At 43.9% G+C, this 12,874-nt stretch overlaps 1 protein-coding gene and 1 pseudogene across 11 annotated transcripts in view; both read right to left on the minus strand.

Moving 5' to 3' along the window:
- Positions 1-12,874, minus strand: part of ST3GAL3 (ST3 beta-galactoside alpha-2,3-sialyltransferase 3) — a 382,649-nt gene that overhangs the window by 232,666 nt on the left and 137,109 nt on the right. For all 11 annotated transcript variants that reach the window (XM_054038595.1, XM_054038593.1, XM_054038592.1 and 8 more), the window contains one exon: positions 5,782-5,824. In XM_054038595.1, coding sequence (XP_053894570.1) covers positions 5,782-5,824 — 43 coding nt within the window. The remainder of the gene's footprint in view (positions 1-5,781; positions 5,825-12,874) is intronic.
- On the minus strand, positions 1,655-2,138 carry LOC128842518 (palmitoyltransferase ZDHHC3-like; annotated as a pseudogene).

Here is a 12,874-nt window from a genome sequence, read left to right on the forward strand (position 1 = left end):
TGGACTGGGCATGTGCAGTGTAAAAGAGGCAGAGATAGCAACAGGGGTAAAATTAAACTGCCAAACGTGAAATACCACCCTATATTTATACCAGCTAAATCATTTCCTGTGTATAATTTGTGTTAAACTGTGAACCAAGGCATTTACGTCTTACTGCAGGGCTACCTTCACAAGGGAGGTTAGTCCTTCTTTAATACCTTAAATGTCACCAACTAATGACAAAAGACAGACATGGAACAACTGAAAGAGTATGGGAAACAGGAGAAACTGAGTTCCGTTGCCCCAAGTGTTTCGCCTGGTCACACAAGGTTCTCACATGCTGTCAATAGTTAAGGCAACACACAAGTGGCAGAATCTACAGCAGCAGCCATGTAATGAAGCCATTTCTATCAACAGGGTCTTCAACACAGAACACATTATCTCTAAGGCCTTGAGCTCAGGTGTCCACCAACACAGTACTATCTTCATTATTAAGTTCTGTAGAAAACTTATTAGCTAGCCTAGCTTTTAAGCTTTGCCTTTCACTGAGTTCATAGCATGTATTCAGAATACAAGGAGAGCACAATACCAAATCCACTAACAGCAACTACCGTAAACATCCACAGGATCTTATCCATGCAGCACTTCCTGCCCCATAACCATAATGTAATTTCACAGTGTTTGTCTTCTTCGTGTCAGGCCTCAGTCTGCAAGCTTTTCAGGAGTGTTTTACTAACTCACATGATGGGCGCCAAACATGCACATTTATGATGCTATATACATATATTTCATTTAAGAAGTGAGTAAAGAAAATATATTATTATTTTATCACCCAGAGACCCCAACCAAGACCAGGGTCTCATTGTGCGAGGTACAGCACAGAATAACAAACAGTCCCTGTTCCAAAGAGCTTACCATCTAAATAGACAAGACAGACAAAGGGTGGGAAAAAGAGAGCGAACACACAAGCAGAGTGGAAGGGAAGGCTGGAAGGGATGAGCTAAAAGCTAAAAACAAAGGGAGAGGTGACTGGAAGGAGGGAAGGGAGAATGAGAAGAGCACAGAGGACAGGGTGGAGGGAGACTGAAGTGATGATGAGGGTCAAACAGCAGAAGGAAAAGAATATCCAGAGGAAAAACTGTAGCAAGTAGAGTCTGGTATCATCAGTGTCCACCAGTCCCTGCTGAGACAGCTTCTGTAGCTGCTCTTACCAGCTTGAGTCTCTGCCCTGAGTCTGGCTCCATTATGGAGACTTTCCTTTCCCTGGGCCCATCTGGCTGGATAGGGATCTCCCCTGCACATTTTCCGTCCAAAGAGGGCTACTGTTAAATTCGCGCAGAGAAGTACTCAAATATCAGGAAAGGCCTACATTAAGATTGCCCAGATTCATAGATTCCAAGGCCAGAAGGGACCACTAGGATTACCCACTCTGTCCTCCTGTATAACATGGACCAGAGAACTTCCCCACAATAACTCAGAGAGCATATATTTAAAAAAAAAAAAATCCAATCCTCATTTTAAAATGGTCAGTGATAGAGAATCCACCGCAATCCTTGTTAATTACTTTCACTGTTAATATTTTTTTCTTCTTGTTCTAAACATTTATGTAAAAGGTATACAACAATAGTGCCGAAATGTGGGGTTTACTTTACTGGAAATGCTGGTCAGAAATTCTTCAGAGTACATACTGGTATGGGTCTACCTTTCCTTGGTCTGAAGCAGCACTGGAGTAAGCCATGCTATAGAGAACGGATGGCTAAATATGGTTTTCATGTTGCTACATTTTGGTTTTTTAGCCCATCTTGTCTCTTCCATTCTCAATTGTTCTATTCCGGTTTCATCATTGCAGAAGGAGTGCACCTGAGACCCAAGCAGAACAGATGTGAATATGAGAAACGGGAGCCTCAAAACACAAGAGGATAAGAAGGATCACTGCAGCTGGTAAGAAGGATCACTGCAGCTGGTAAGAAGGATCACTGTAGCTGGTGGAGACAAGGAGCTGCATTTTGTCCAGTCTTCTTCAAAGCAATACAGGAAGTAAAGTCCCACCATGACTGGGGCATGCAGGGAAATTATTGCTATATACATTGTAAATGGTACACAGTCCTTCTGGTTATTCTCTCCTACCCAGTATTAACCCATGAACAGTGATAATCCATTTTCAAAAAACTCCTCTTCAAACCCAGGCCAGGAGCAGCGGCCACCTGTCCCTGATGCCAGCAGGTGCAAGTTCAGCACCTCACAGCCACCCAGGTCAATGTTCCGTTACCCAGTGCAACACGCCATTTGCCTTACAAGCCAGCACACAATGCCCTAGTGCTGCTACTTCCTGCAGGCAACCTTATCAGTGCGCAGCATTGCAATACAATCGTTAATTACATGCTCACATAATAGTTCTCACATAATTATAGGTGGTGCAAGTAGCAACACCTAAAGCTAAGGCTGCCTGACCGTTTCCATGATAAGACTCTGTTTTGATGTGTCATTCCATATTCCTTATGAAAATATGCTAATGATATGAATATGACATAACTGAGATGTACTTTATACAAGATGGCTCATGTGAGATCTCATTGGAAAGGTTATGATTTACTGAATGTGATTATCCAATCTGCATGCCTGTATCATGTCTGTATCTGAAGTTAGGAATATTGACTATGTATCTGTATTTCAACTATGCTACTTTGGGTGACGCCCCCTGCTACCACTTCAGGTACAACAATGGAAAAGCCAGACGAGGCGGAAGGCCCATCAGCGAGGACAATAGACTGTGAAAAGCTTGGCTTTCCTGTGGACACTCCATACTGCCCCTGACTCATGGATGCTGTGATCCTACAGAGTCAGGTGATCTTGTCACCTGATACTAAAACATTACCTGGGACGACTTGTAACTTTCCACTGGAAGGGAAGGGGGGTCAAGTTTGGGAAACAAAGGATTCCCGCCTTATGTTAATCCTATTTAAGGGTGAGGAGGAAGGCAAACTGGACTCCTCCTCTCCACGGCTGTCTGCCCAAGAAGACAGACTGCAAAAGCCACCTGAAGGGAAGGCAAGGGGGGAGTCCAGACTGAGACAGGGGTCCAGTCTGAAAAGGAATATAACGAACTCTGAACCACAGAACCTTTGTAAACTGCCTGCAACAATATCTAGAGTGAGAAATACTATTTGTAACCAATTTCTCTAGTGAAACTAGCTTAGTAATCTGCTTTGTTCTGTTTGTTACCCCTTTTACCACTTAAAATCTGCCTTTTATACTTAATAAAAATGGTTGTGTTTATTATTAAACCCAGTTTCTGTAATTTCTAACTGTGGTGGCAAGAAGTGTGCACACCTCTCTCCACATTGAGGGAGGGGGTGACATTCATACTATATCTTTGGATCTGCACTCCCAGGGAGGTGGACATCTAAGTGCTGGAGCAAGTCCCTGAAGCTGAGTCGTCCCAGAGCTGATCTGCAGCTGGGTGTGGCCCTGCCTGTGTGTCAGTTAGAGGAGGTTTAAGAGCCTGGCTAAGCAAGACCGGTTAAAGGGGGCCCAGGCTGGCAGAACAGGTAGACTCAGTGGTATCTCAGCAGATCAGGTGGCGTTTCAAGGGGTCCAACCCATCACACCTGTTTTCACTTGTTTATAATTTTGCCAACGTAAACAATTTGGGCTGAAATTTCCTATCCCAGATTTCTGCTTCCGGCTGAATATTTTTGGAACGTTAGATCAAAAACACTTCAGTCATTTCTGAGAACAATATTAGGAGAAAATACATTATTTTGTCTATGTTAAAAAAAAAATCTTACAGACGTTTACCTGAGGAGCCCTGCCGTCTCCAGGCTTTGAAGTAGAAACTTGAAATTTGGCAGGGGAAGGAGGGAAGGGTCAGCCTGGTGTCAAAGATGTATCTTTGATCATCCCTGTGAAAATTTACCCAAATTTGACCAAGTTATAAGCTTCATTTTTTGAGTCCCCAATTTAAGACACCTGGGGTCTGGTTTGCAGAAGTGCTAAACACTCACAACTGTAACTGAAGTCAATGGGACCTCTGCTCTAAACATAGAAAGTGCTATAAAATGCTACGTACTTTGAAATATCAGGCCCAAGGCTTCTCAAATTGGGCACCCATAACTAGTTAATTTTTCACTTAATCTCTGTGCCTCAGTTTCACATGTGTAGAATGGAGTTGGACTTCCAACCTTAACAGTCTTTTCATGCAGTGTTTTGGGGATCTACACAGTAACTAATACACAATTTTTTCTACTATCTCAGATACATGCATAGCATCTTCTGCTACTTTGTTACTACTCTTTAAGCCAGAAAAAAACAGATGATGGTACTTTACATACCAAATGTACAGTGAAAGAGAGTGGCTTCTACACAGAGACCTTTTTATTCACTATGCACCATACGTTATTTGCAGTGGATGAGATAAGGGCTTTTATGGGGCTTCCCATTCACAATGGGGAGATCCTGGGTAGAATGCAGCATTTCAGCCAGCCCTCAGCTCAGACTTCAATGAAATGTTGCAATCAATCAATACAACCAATCCTTACACGACATCAAGGGCAGCTGTTGTGCGGACCTGAGCCATTGTACAGGTAATGCAAATTCATGCCATTCCAGCCAATGGATTGTTTCAATGCCTTTTCACCTAGCACAGATAGGAGGAGGAGGCCAACTAACACCCTCTTACAATGAAATTATTATACAGTCACTGACATCAGACTACAGAGTTGCTGCTCACCATTAGTCAGCAAATTTAACCTAAAATTGACTGGTATAAGGCTATTCCATCTGGTGTCACAATCAGACCTACCCACCTTCGTAACTTTTGCCCCATCTATGACATGGCAAATTGATCTACTACCACCAGCAGCCACTAAACATACAACTCAGCTTCACAGATTTTAAGGCCAGAAGGGACCATTACATCATCTAGTCAGACCTTCTGGATAACCCAGGCCAGAGAATTTCATCCCGTTATTCCTGTATTGAGGCCAATAACTTGTGTTTGGCTAAAGCATCTTCCCAGAAGGCAGCCTGCTTTGATCTGAAGACTTCAAGAGATAGAGAATCCACCACTTCGCTTGGTTGTTGTTAATCACCCTCACGGATAAAATTTGTGCCTGATTTCTAATTTCAATTTGTCTGGCTTTAACTTCCAGACACTGATTCTTGTTATGTCTTTCTCTGCTGTTAAAGAGCCAGTTAGTACCTTGTATCTCCCTGTGAAGGTATTTATACACTTTACTGAAGTCACCTCTTAATTTTCTTTTTGATACGCTACATGGATTAAGTTCCTTAAGTTTCTTGCTTTTAGGCATTTTTTCCAGCCCCCAAATAATTTTTGTGGCCCTTCTTTGCACCATCTCCAATTTTTCAACAAGCTTCTGGGGTCATGTGTGAATGGCCCAGATGTGAAGGAATCCGTTCCCAACCTCTCAGTTACATTACAGCTTATTATTTCCCATGGTTCCACAGGCTTAATTAACTTTTCCTAATTTGGAAGACTCGGAATAAGACTCACAGGGCAGAAAGACAGGCATAGTTTAAGGTTGATGTTACTATCCTCTTGATCAGCCATCAAGAATTGAAAGGGAGTGAACCAAAGTCTCTGCCAGCCTGGCTAGGCATGCAACAGTGACACCCAGAGAGCAGGAACCTTCAGTCTGCTCCTAATCTCAGCTCTCCCATCTAACAGTGCACTGTCCTCTCAACCAATCCACACTGCATGAGTAACCCAGAATTTTTGTTGTCTGCAATAGAAACCATAACAAAAAAGGCAAAGGAAAGTAGCATTCCCATCGTTCTACTCACAGGTTTGAGTCCAGCTTCAGAAGAAAGCCCAGTTTGTCATATTCTGAAAGACAAAAACAGGAGACTTCATGAAACAACAGCAGCTAGTCACTTCTCCCACCACAAAACAGGACAGCAGCTCCTCACTGAACAGCACAACTATTTCTGATTGGCAATGACAGCTGAATATACAGTGCAGTCAACCTATTCACATTATAGAGTGACATTAATTAAATGTATTCCCTCAGAATAATACCTCTGAATCTTCAGGTTCATTAATTCCAAAGTCATTAGAGCTAGTTGAGACCTTTGCAGGAAGACCCTGAAGAAGCAGCACTACGCAAGACAGTGAATAGGAAGGCATATCATGCTTTCCTGATTGGAGTGGGGCTAGTCTGGTCACTAACTCACCCATGCAAATGTCTTCCTCACTCCGGGAACTGGTAGAGCTTTCCAATTTCTCTTGACTGCCTAAGACCACCCCATGCCTCCAGCCTTGTGATTAAACAAGTGCCCTCCTGACCAGGGTTGCTAACAGGGGCATAGTTACACTCTGGGTACAGCTGGTAATGCAGGAACTGCATCTGAGAGGAGTGGAGAGCTCTGGAGCCCTGCAATGAGAATCTGGGGATGAGCTAGTCAGAATTTGTCCCTCTCCGGAACAACAGGGAACAGCTACAGAAACATTCCCACGGGAAACTGTGTTTCTATGATTCATGTGTAGAATTAAATGCAAACACTTATTTTAACAACTAGAAATACCTTGTGATCTTGTAAATCAATTAAAATATTGTCGTAAAATAATGATTTCTCTAAGAATCCAGGTGATACACCCCAAGAGACTTAATTTTTGCTTATTAATATAATGTATTATTTGTATTGTGGTAGTGCCTAGGGGCCCCCATACATGCAGCCTCCCCCAGGCTTCACTGCACTGGGGGTTGTACAAATATATAACAAAAACATGATCCCTGCTCCAAAGACTTTAACAATCAGGACATACTAAAGAAAAAGAATGAAAATGCTGCCCCTGCGCATTCCCGGGGAAAGGGGCAAGGGGATAGCCCGTGCTATTGTGAAGCTGAGTAACTGAGGGGTGTTGAGAAGAGGTGGCCTATAAGATGGCCTCACTGCTAGGAGTTAGTCTTCATTATAAAATGAGTTGGGAAACCCTGGTGTAAATATTGCTTATGAGCTCAGGGGTCATCCACACTCTCTACAACCAGAAGGAGACAGCTTATCCACGTAACTGGGATGAAATCTTGGCCCCAAAGTCAGTGGAGGTTTTTCCATGGACTTCAATGTGACTGCGATTTCACCCGTGGTAAATGAGGAGAATTAAGATCCAAGCTCACAATGTGTTGCACACTTCACAGCACCTGTAGGCTGAGTTTACTGCATGCAGCAGAGGCTCCTTGCATTCCTCCATTATCCCTCTATTTCAGGGACTCGTGCAATCCCCTTACCCTCCCTGAGGCTCTGTCTCCCCCCATACCACTGCCACCATCCACCCATGTCAGGCGCTCTGTGCCCCCCATTCTCCCTTTTCCCTCCAAGTCCCAAATTTTGCCTGTACCCAGGTCCCCATTCTTCCCCTGCCAGGAGATTTGTGTCCCCCATTCCCCCCAGGTCAGAGTCTCTGTATGCCCTCCCCCCCCATGCCAGGGTCCCCCATAATCCTCCCTATACCATGGCTGTGTGCATCCCCCACCACCTGCAATCATTATTATTTCTTTTCTTTCTATCTAGGAGATAAGTCATTCAGGGTGCCAACTATACACCACCAAAACAGGAAGAAGAGGTGGATGAGACTATTTTAAAACAATTAACAAAATAGAATCATAGAATACCAGGGTTGGAAGGGACCTCAGGAGATCATCTAGTCCAAGCCCCTGCTCAAAGCAGGACAAACCCCCAACTAAATCATCCCAGCCAGGGCTTTGTCAAGCCTGACCTTAAAAACCTCCAAGGATGGAGATTCCACCACCTCCCTAGGTAACCCATTCCAGTGCTTCACCACCCTCCTAGTGAAAAAGTTTTTCCTAATATCCAACCTAAACCTCCCCCACTGCAACTTGAGACCATTACTCCTTGTTCTGTCATCTGCTACCACTGAGAACAGTCTAGATCCATCCTCTTTGGAACCCCGTCAGGTAGTTGAAAGCAGCTATCAAATCCCCCCTCATTCTTCTCTTCTGCAGACTAAACAAGCCCAGTTCCCTCAGCCTCTCCTCATAAGTCATGTGTTCCAGCCCCCTAATCATTTTTGTTGCCCTCCGCTGGACTCTTTCCAATTTTTCCACATCCTTCTTGTAGTGTGGGCCCAAAACTGGACACAGTACTCCAGATGAGGCTTCACCAATGCCGAATAGAGGGGAATAATCACGTCCCTCGATCTGCTGGCAATGCTCCTACTTATACAGCCCAAAATGCCGTTAGCCTTCTTGGCAACAAGGGCACACTGTTGACTCATATCCAGCTTCTCATCCACTGTAACCCCTAGGTCCTTTTCTACAAAACTGCTGCCTAGCCACTCGGACCCTGGTCTGTAGCAGTGCATGGGATTCTTCCGTCCTAAGTGCAGGACTCTGCACTTCTCCTTGTTGAACCTCATCAGATTCCTTTTAGCCCAATCCTCCACTTTGTCTAGGTCACTCCAGACCCTATCCCTACTCTCCAGCCTCACCCCCATCGTAATGTCATCCGTGAACTTGCTGAGCATGCAGTCCACGCCATCCTCCAAATCATTAATGAAGATATTGAACAAAACCGGCCCCAGGATCGACCCTGGGGGCACTCTGCTTGATACCAGCTGCCAACTAGACATGGAGCCATTGATCACTACTCGTTGAGCCTGACAATCTAGCCAGCTTTCTATCCACCTTATAGTCCATTCATCCAGCCCATACTACTTTAACTTGCCGGAAAGAATACTGTGGGAGACCATATCAAAAGCTTTGCTAAAGTCAAGGAATAACGCGTCCACTGCTTTCCCCTCATCCACAGAGCCAGTTATCTTGTCACAGAAGGCAATTAGGTTAGTCAGTTTAATCATACAAAGCAAAGGAACTGGTGGTGATGGGGGACTTATCTCTTGGGAAAATAATACAGTAGGGAACACATTATCCAACAAGTTCGTGGAATTGGGGACCGTTTTTTATTTCAGAAGATGGAGAAAGCAACTAGGGAAGAGACTGACCTAGATTTGATTTTGACAAATAGTGAGGAACTGGTTGAGAATTTGAGTGAAAGTGAAATGAGAGAGTTCATGATTCTAAGGAATGGTAGGAGGGAAAACAGCAGAATAAAGATAATGGACTTCAAGAAGGCAGATTTTAACAAACTCAGGGAGTTGATAGGTAAGATCCCATGGGAAGCAAATCTAAGGGGAAAAAGAGCTTAAGAGAGTTAGCAGTTGTTCAAAGAGACAGTACAGGCAAAAGTGCAAACTATCCCACTGCATAGGAAAGCTAGGAAGTATGGCAAGAAACCACTGGGTCTTAACCAGGAGATATTCAATGATCTGAAACTCAAAAGTCCCACAAAAAGTGAAAATTAGGTCAAATTACAAAGAATGAATATAAAAAAACAACACGAGCATGCAGGGACAAAACTGGAAAGGCCAAGGCACAAAACTAAATTAAACTTGCAAGGGACATAAAGGGTAACAAGAAAACATTCTACAAATACATTAGAAGCAAGAGGAAGACCAAGGACAGACTAGGCCCATTACTCAATGGGGGGTGGGGGGAGAAAGACAATACAGACTCTCCCCGGGTTACACAAGACCCGACTTACGCAAATTCGCACATACGGAAAAAGTTCCATAAGCCAGAAATAGGATTTTCTAGGTGGGGAAATTTTTGCGTAACGTACGGGTATACGTTTCCGGCCTCCCCACATTCGAGTGACGCAAGGCTTTCCAGAACGGAACGATTGCACAAGTCGGGGGGTGTCTGTAGCAGAAAATGTGGCAATGGCAAGAATGCTAAATGCCTTTTTTGTTTCTGTTTTCACCAGTGAAGTTAGTAGTGACCAAACACCTAAAGAGTGAATGCCAGTGATGATGAGGTAGGATCTGAAGCTAAAATAGGGGAAAAAACAAGTTAAAAAGCACTTAGACAAGTTAGATGTCTTCAGGACAGCAGGGCCTGAGAAAATACATCCTAGAATACTCAAGGAGCTGACTGAGGAGATATCTGAGCCATTGGCAATTATCTTTGAAAACGCATAGAAGATGGGAGAGATTCCAGATGACTGGAAGTGAGCAAATATAGTGCCTATCTATAAAAAGGGGAGTAAGGACAACCCAGGGAATTCTTCCACTCGACTCCACATGGATAAGGCCTCACCTGGAGTATTGTGTCCAGTTCTGGGCGCCACATATCAAGAAAGATGTGGACCAATTGGAGGAAGTCCAGAGGAGAGCAACAAAAGTGATTAAAGGGCTAGAAAACATGACCTATGAGGGAAGATTGGAGAAAATGGGTTTGTTTCGTCTGGACGAGAGAAGACTGAGGGGGGACATGATAACAGTTTTCAAGTACATCAAACATTGTTACAAGGAAGAGGGTGAAAAATTGTTCTCCTTAACCTCCGAGGATAGGACAAGAAGCAATGGGTTTAAATTGCAGTAAGGGAGGTTAGGTTGGACATTAGGAAAAGCTTCCTGGCAGGGTGGTTAAGCACTGGAATAAATTGCCTAGGAAGGTTGTGGAATCTCTGTCACTGGAGGCTTTTAAGAGCAGGTTGGACAAACATCTGTCAGGGATGGGCTAGAAAATACTTAGTCCTACCTTGATTGCAGGGGATGGGATTACTGAACAATCTGATGTGTACAATTTACTTAGACTTCCAAACACCTTTGACAAGGCCCCACACAAAAGTCTACTACACAAGCTAAAATGCCACAGGGTGGGAAGTGAACTATTCTCATGGACAAAAAACTGTCTAGAAGACAGAAAGCAAAGACTAGAATTAAAAGGTCATTTTAATTGTTGCAAAAGGCTAACAGCAGGGATCTTAGGGTTCCATAACTAGGTTCTGTAATGTTTAATATACTATCTGGAAAGAAAGGAATGAGTAGGGAGACAGTAAATATTACTCCTGAGGAAATTCTGCACCAAAAAATTAAAAATTCTGCACACAATATTGCAAAATTCTGCATATTTTATTTGTCAAAATAACACAATATAATTATACCAGTTTCAATTATTTTTGGTCATTTATTTCAAAATACTTGTCAGCAAGTGTCTGTAACAATACAGACAACGAAAAGGGATTCAGGAAATGTTTTTTGACACATAGATTCCTTACGAGGCATATTAATACAGAACTCTGAGTAATAATCATTTAAACTACAATACAGAACCATATTTCCTGCCCCCCTCAGAAGCAGTGCAAAGGCTGGGGGAAGTCAGGGGTAACGGAGGAGCTGAGAGAGAGGGAAGTAAACTGCTGGGAAGGAGCCTGGGTGTGAACTTGGAGGGTTGTTGGGTATGGGTAGGAAAAGTCTGGAACAGGTTTTTTGAGGGTCAGGGAGGGATTGTTAGGGAGCTTCCCCCATGCAGACCCTGGCTGACCCCTAGCCTCTCCCATTCAGTCAGGTACATCTGCCCCATCCCCATGTGTTCCTACACCCCCATGTGTCCTTGAAACTTCAGTCCACGTGTCCCTCCACCCCCACGCAGACACCCACTTGATTCCCCCCATCCCCATGTGGCTCTGCACCCCACCCCTGTCCCTATGTGGCTCTGTACCCCCTTCCCCATCCGCATGCGTCTCTGTGCCAGCACTCAGCCACTTCCCTGTCCCTATGTAGCTCCGCACACCCTCACCCTGCACCTCCCTCCTCCCTGTGGCCCCACTCCCATTCAGCCCAGCACCTCACGCTGTCTGTCTCCCCACAGCCCCTGCCTCCTGACCTGACCTGGCCTGACAGGCGCTGCGACGAAGGCAGGCTCTTTTTATTCCCTCGCTGGGCTGGGCGGGAGCTACTGCTTTGTTCTATCACCACAGTACCCTCTGGTGGGCAAAAGGCAGAACTGCAGCAACATTTCGGCAAAGCTTATTTTCTGCGCAAAAAAATAAAAATATGTGCAGCTCATTAATTATGCATGCACAGTAGCGCAAAATTCCCCAGGAGTAAAATATGCAGATAGCATACAGTCTTTTAGGTTACTCAAGACCAGAGAGGACTGTGAAGGACTTCAGAGAGAGCTAAACAAGCTAGATGAATGGGCAACATGACAGCAAATGAAATTTAATTCAATAAATACAAAGTAATGCACATTAGCAGGGAAAACAATTAAACTACTCAGACCCCTTACAGGATTCTAGATTAATTGAATAAACCCAAGAAAGGGACCAGTGAGTCACTGCAGACAGCTCAATGAAAACCTCTGTTCAAACGTGGAGCTGGGATAAAAAAAAAAACACACACACAACGTTAGGAAAAATCAGGAATATGATAGTGACCAGTGAGAATATTCTAATGCCTTTGTATAGATCAGTGGTGCAGCCTCACCTGGATACTGTGGGCAGGACTGGTCTCCCCATCTCAAAAAGATTCAAGTAAAAAGAGCTGAGAGAAGAAGGAGAATGATCCAGGGCACAGGAAAGGCTCATATGAAGAGAGATTGATAAGAGTGTGATTGCTTACCCTGAGAGAGGAGACGAATAAGATGGGACATGATCAGATCAAGACTGGTGCCTTTCTGGAAGATGCTTAGTCAAACACAAGTTATTGGGCTCAATATAGAGATAACTGGGTGAAAATGAATGGCCTGTGATACACAAGAGGTCAGACAAGATGATCAGGAGTACTTGTGGCACCTTAGAGACTAACAAATTTATTAGAGCATAAGCTTTCGTGGACTAAAGCTTATGCTCTAATAAATTTGTTAGTCTCTAAGGTGCCACAAGTACTCCTGTTCCTCTTTTTGCGGATACAGACTAACACGGCTGCTACTCTGAAACCAGACAAGATGATCTTACAGTTCCTTCCTTTGGTCTTAAACTATGAATCTATGAATAATAAAAGTATATAAAGTAATCAATGATCTAGAGACGGTAGATCAGAAACTTCTTTCCTCCCTGGGCCATAATACAAGAA

This window comes from Malaclemys terrapin, chromosome 8 (genome assembly GCF_027887155.1).
Source record: "Malaclemys terrapin pileata isolate rMalTer1 chromosome 8, rMalTer1.hap1, whole genome shotgun sequence".
Lineage (NCBI taxonomy): Eukaryota > Metazoa > Chordata > Testudines > Emydidae > Malaclemys > Malaclemys terrapin.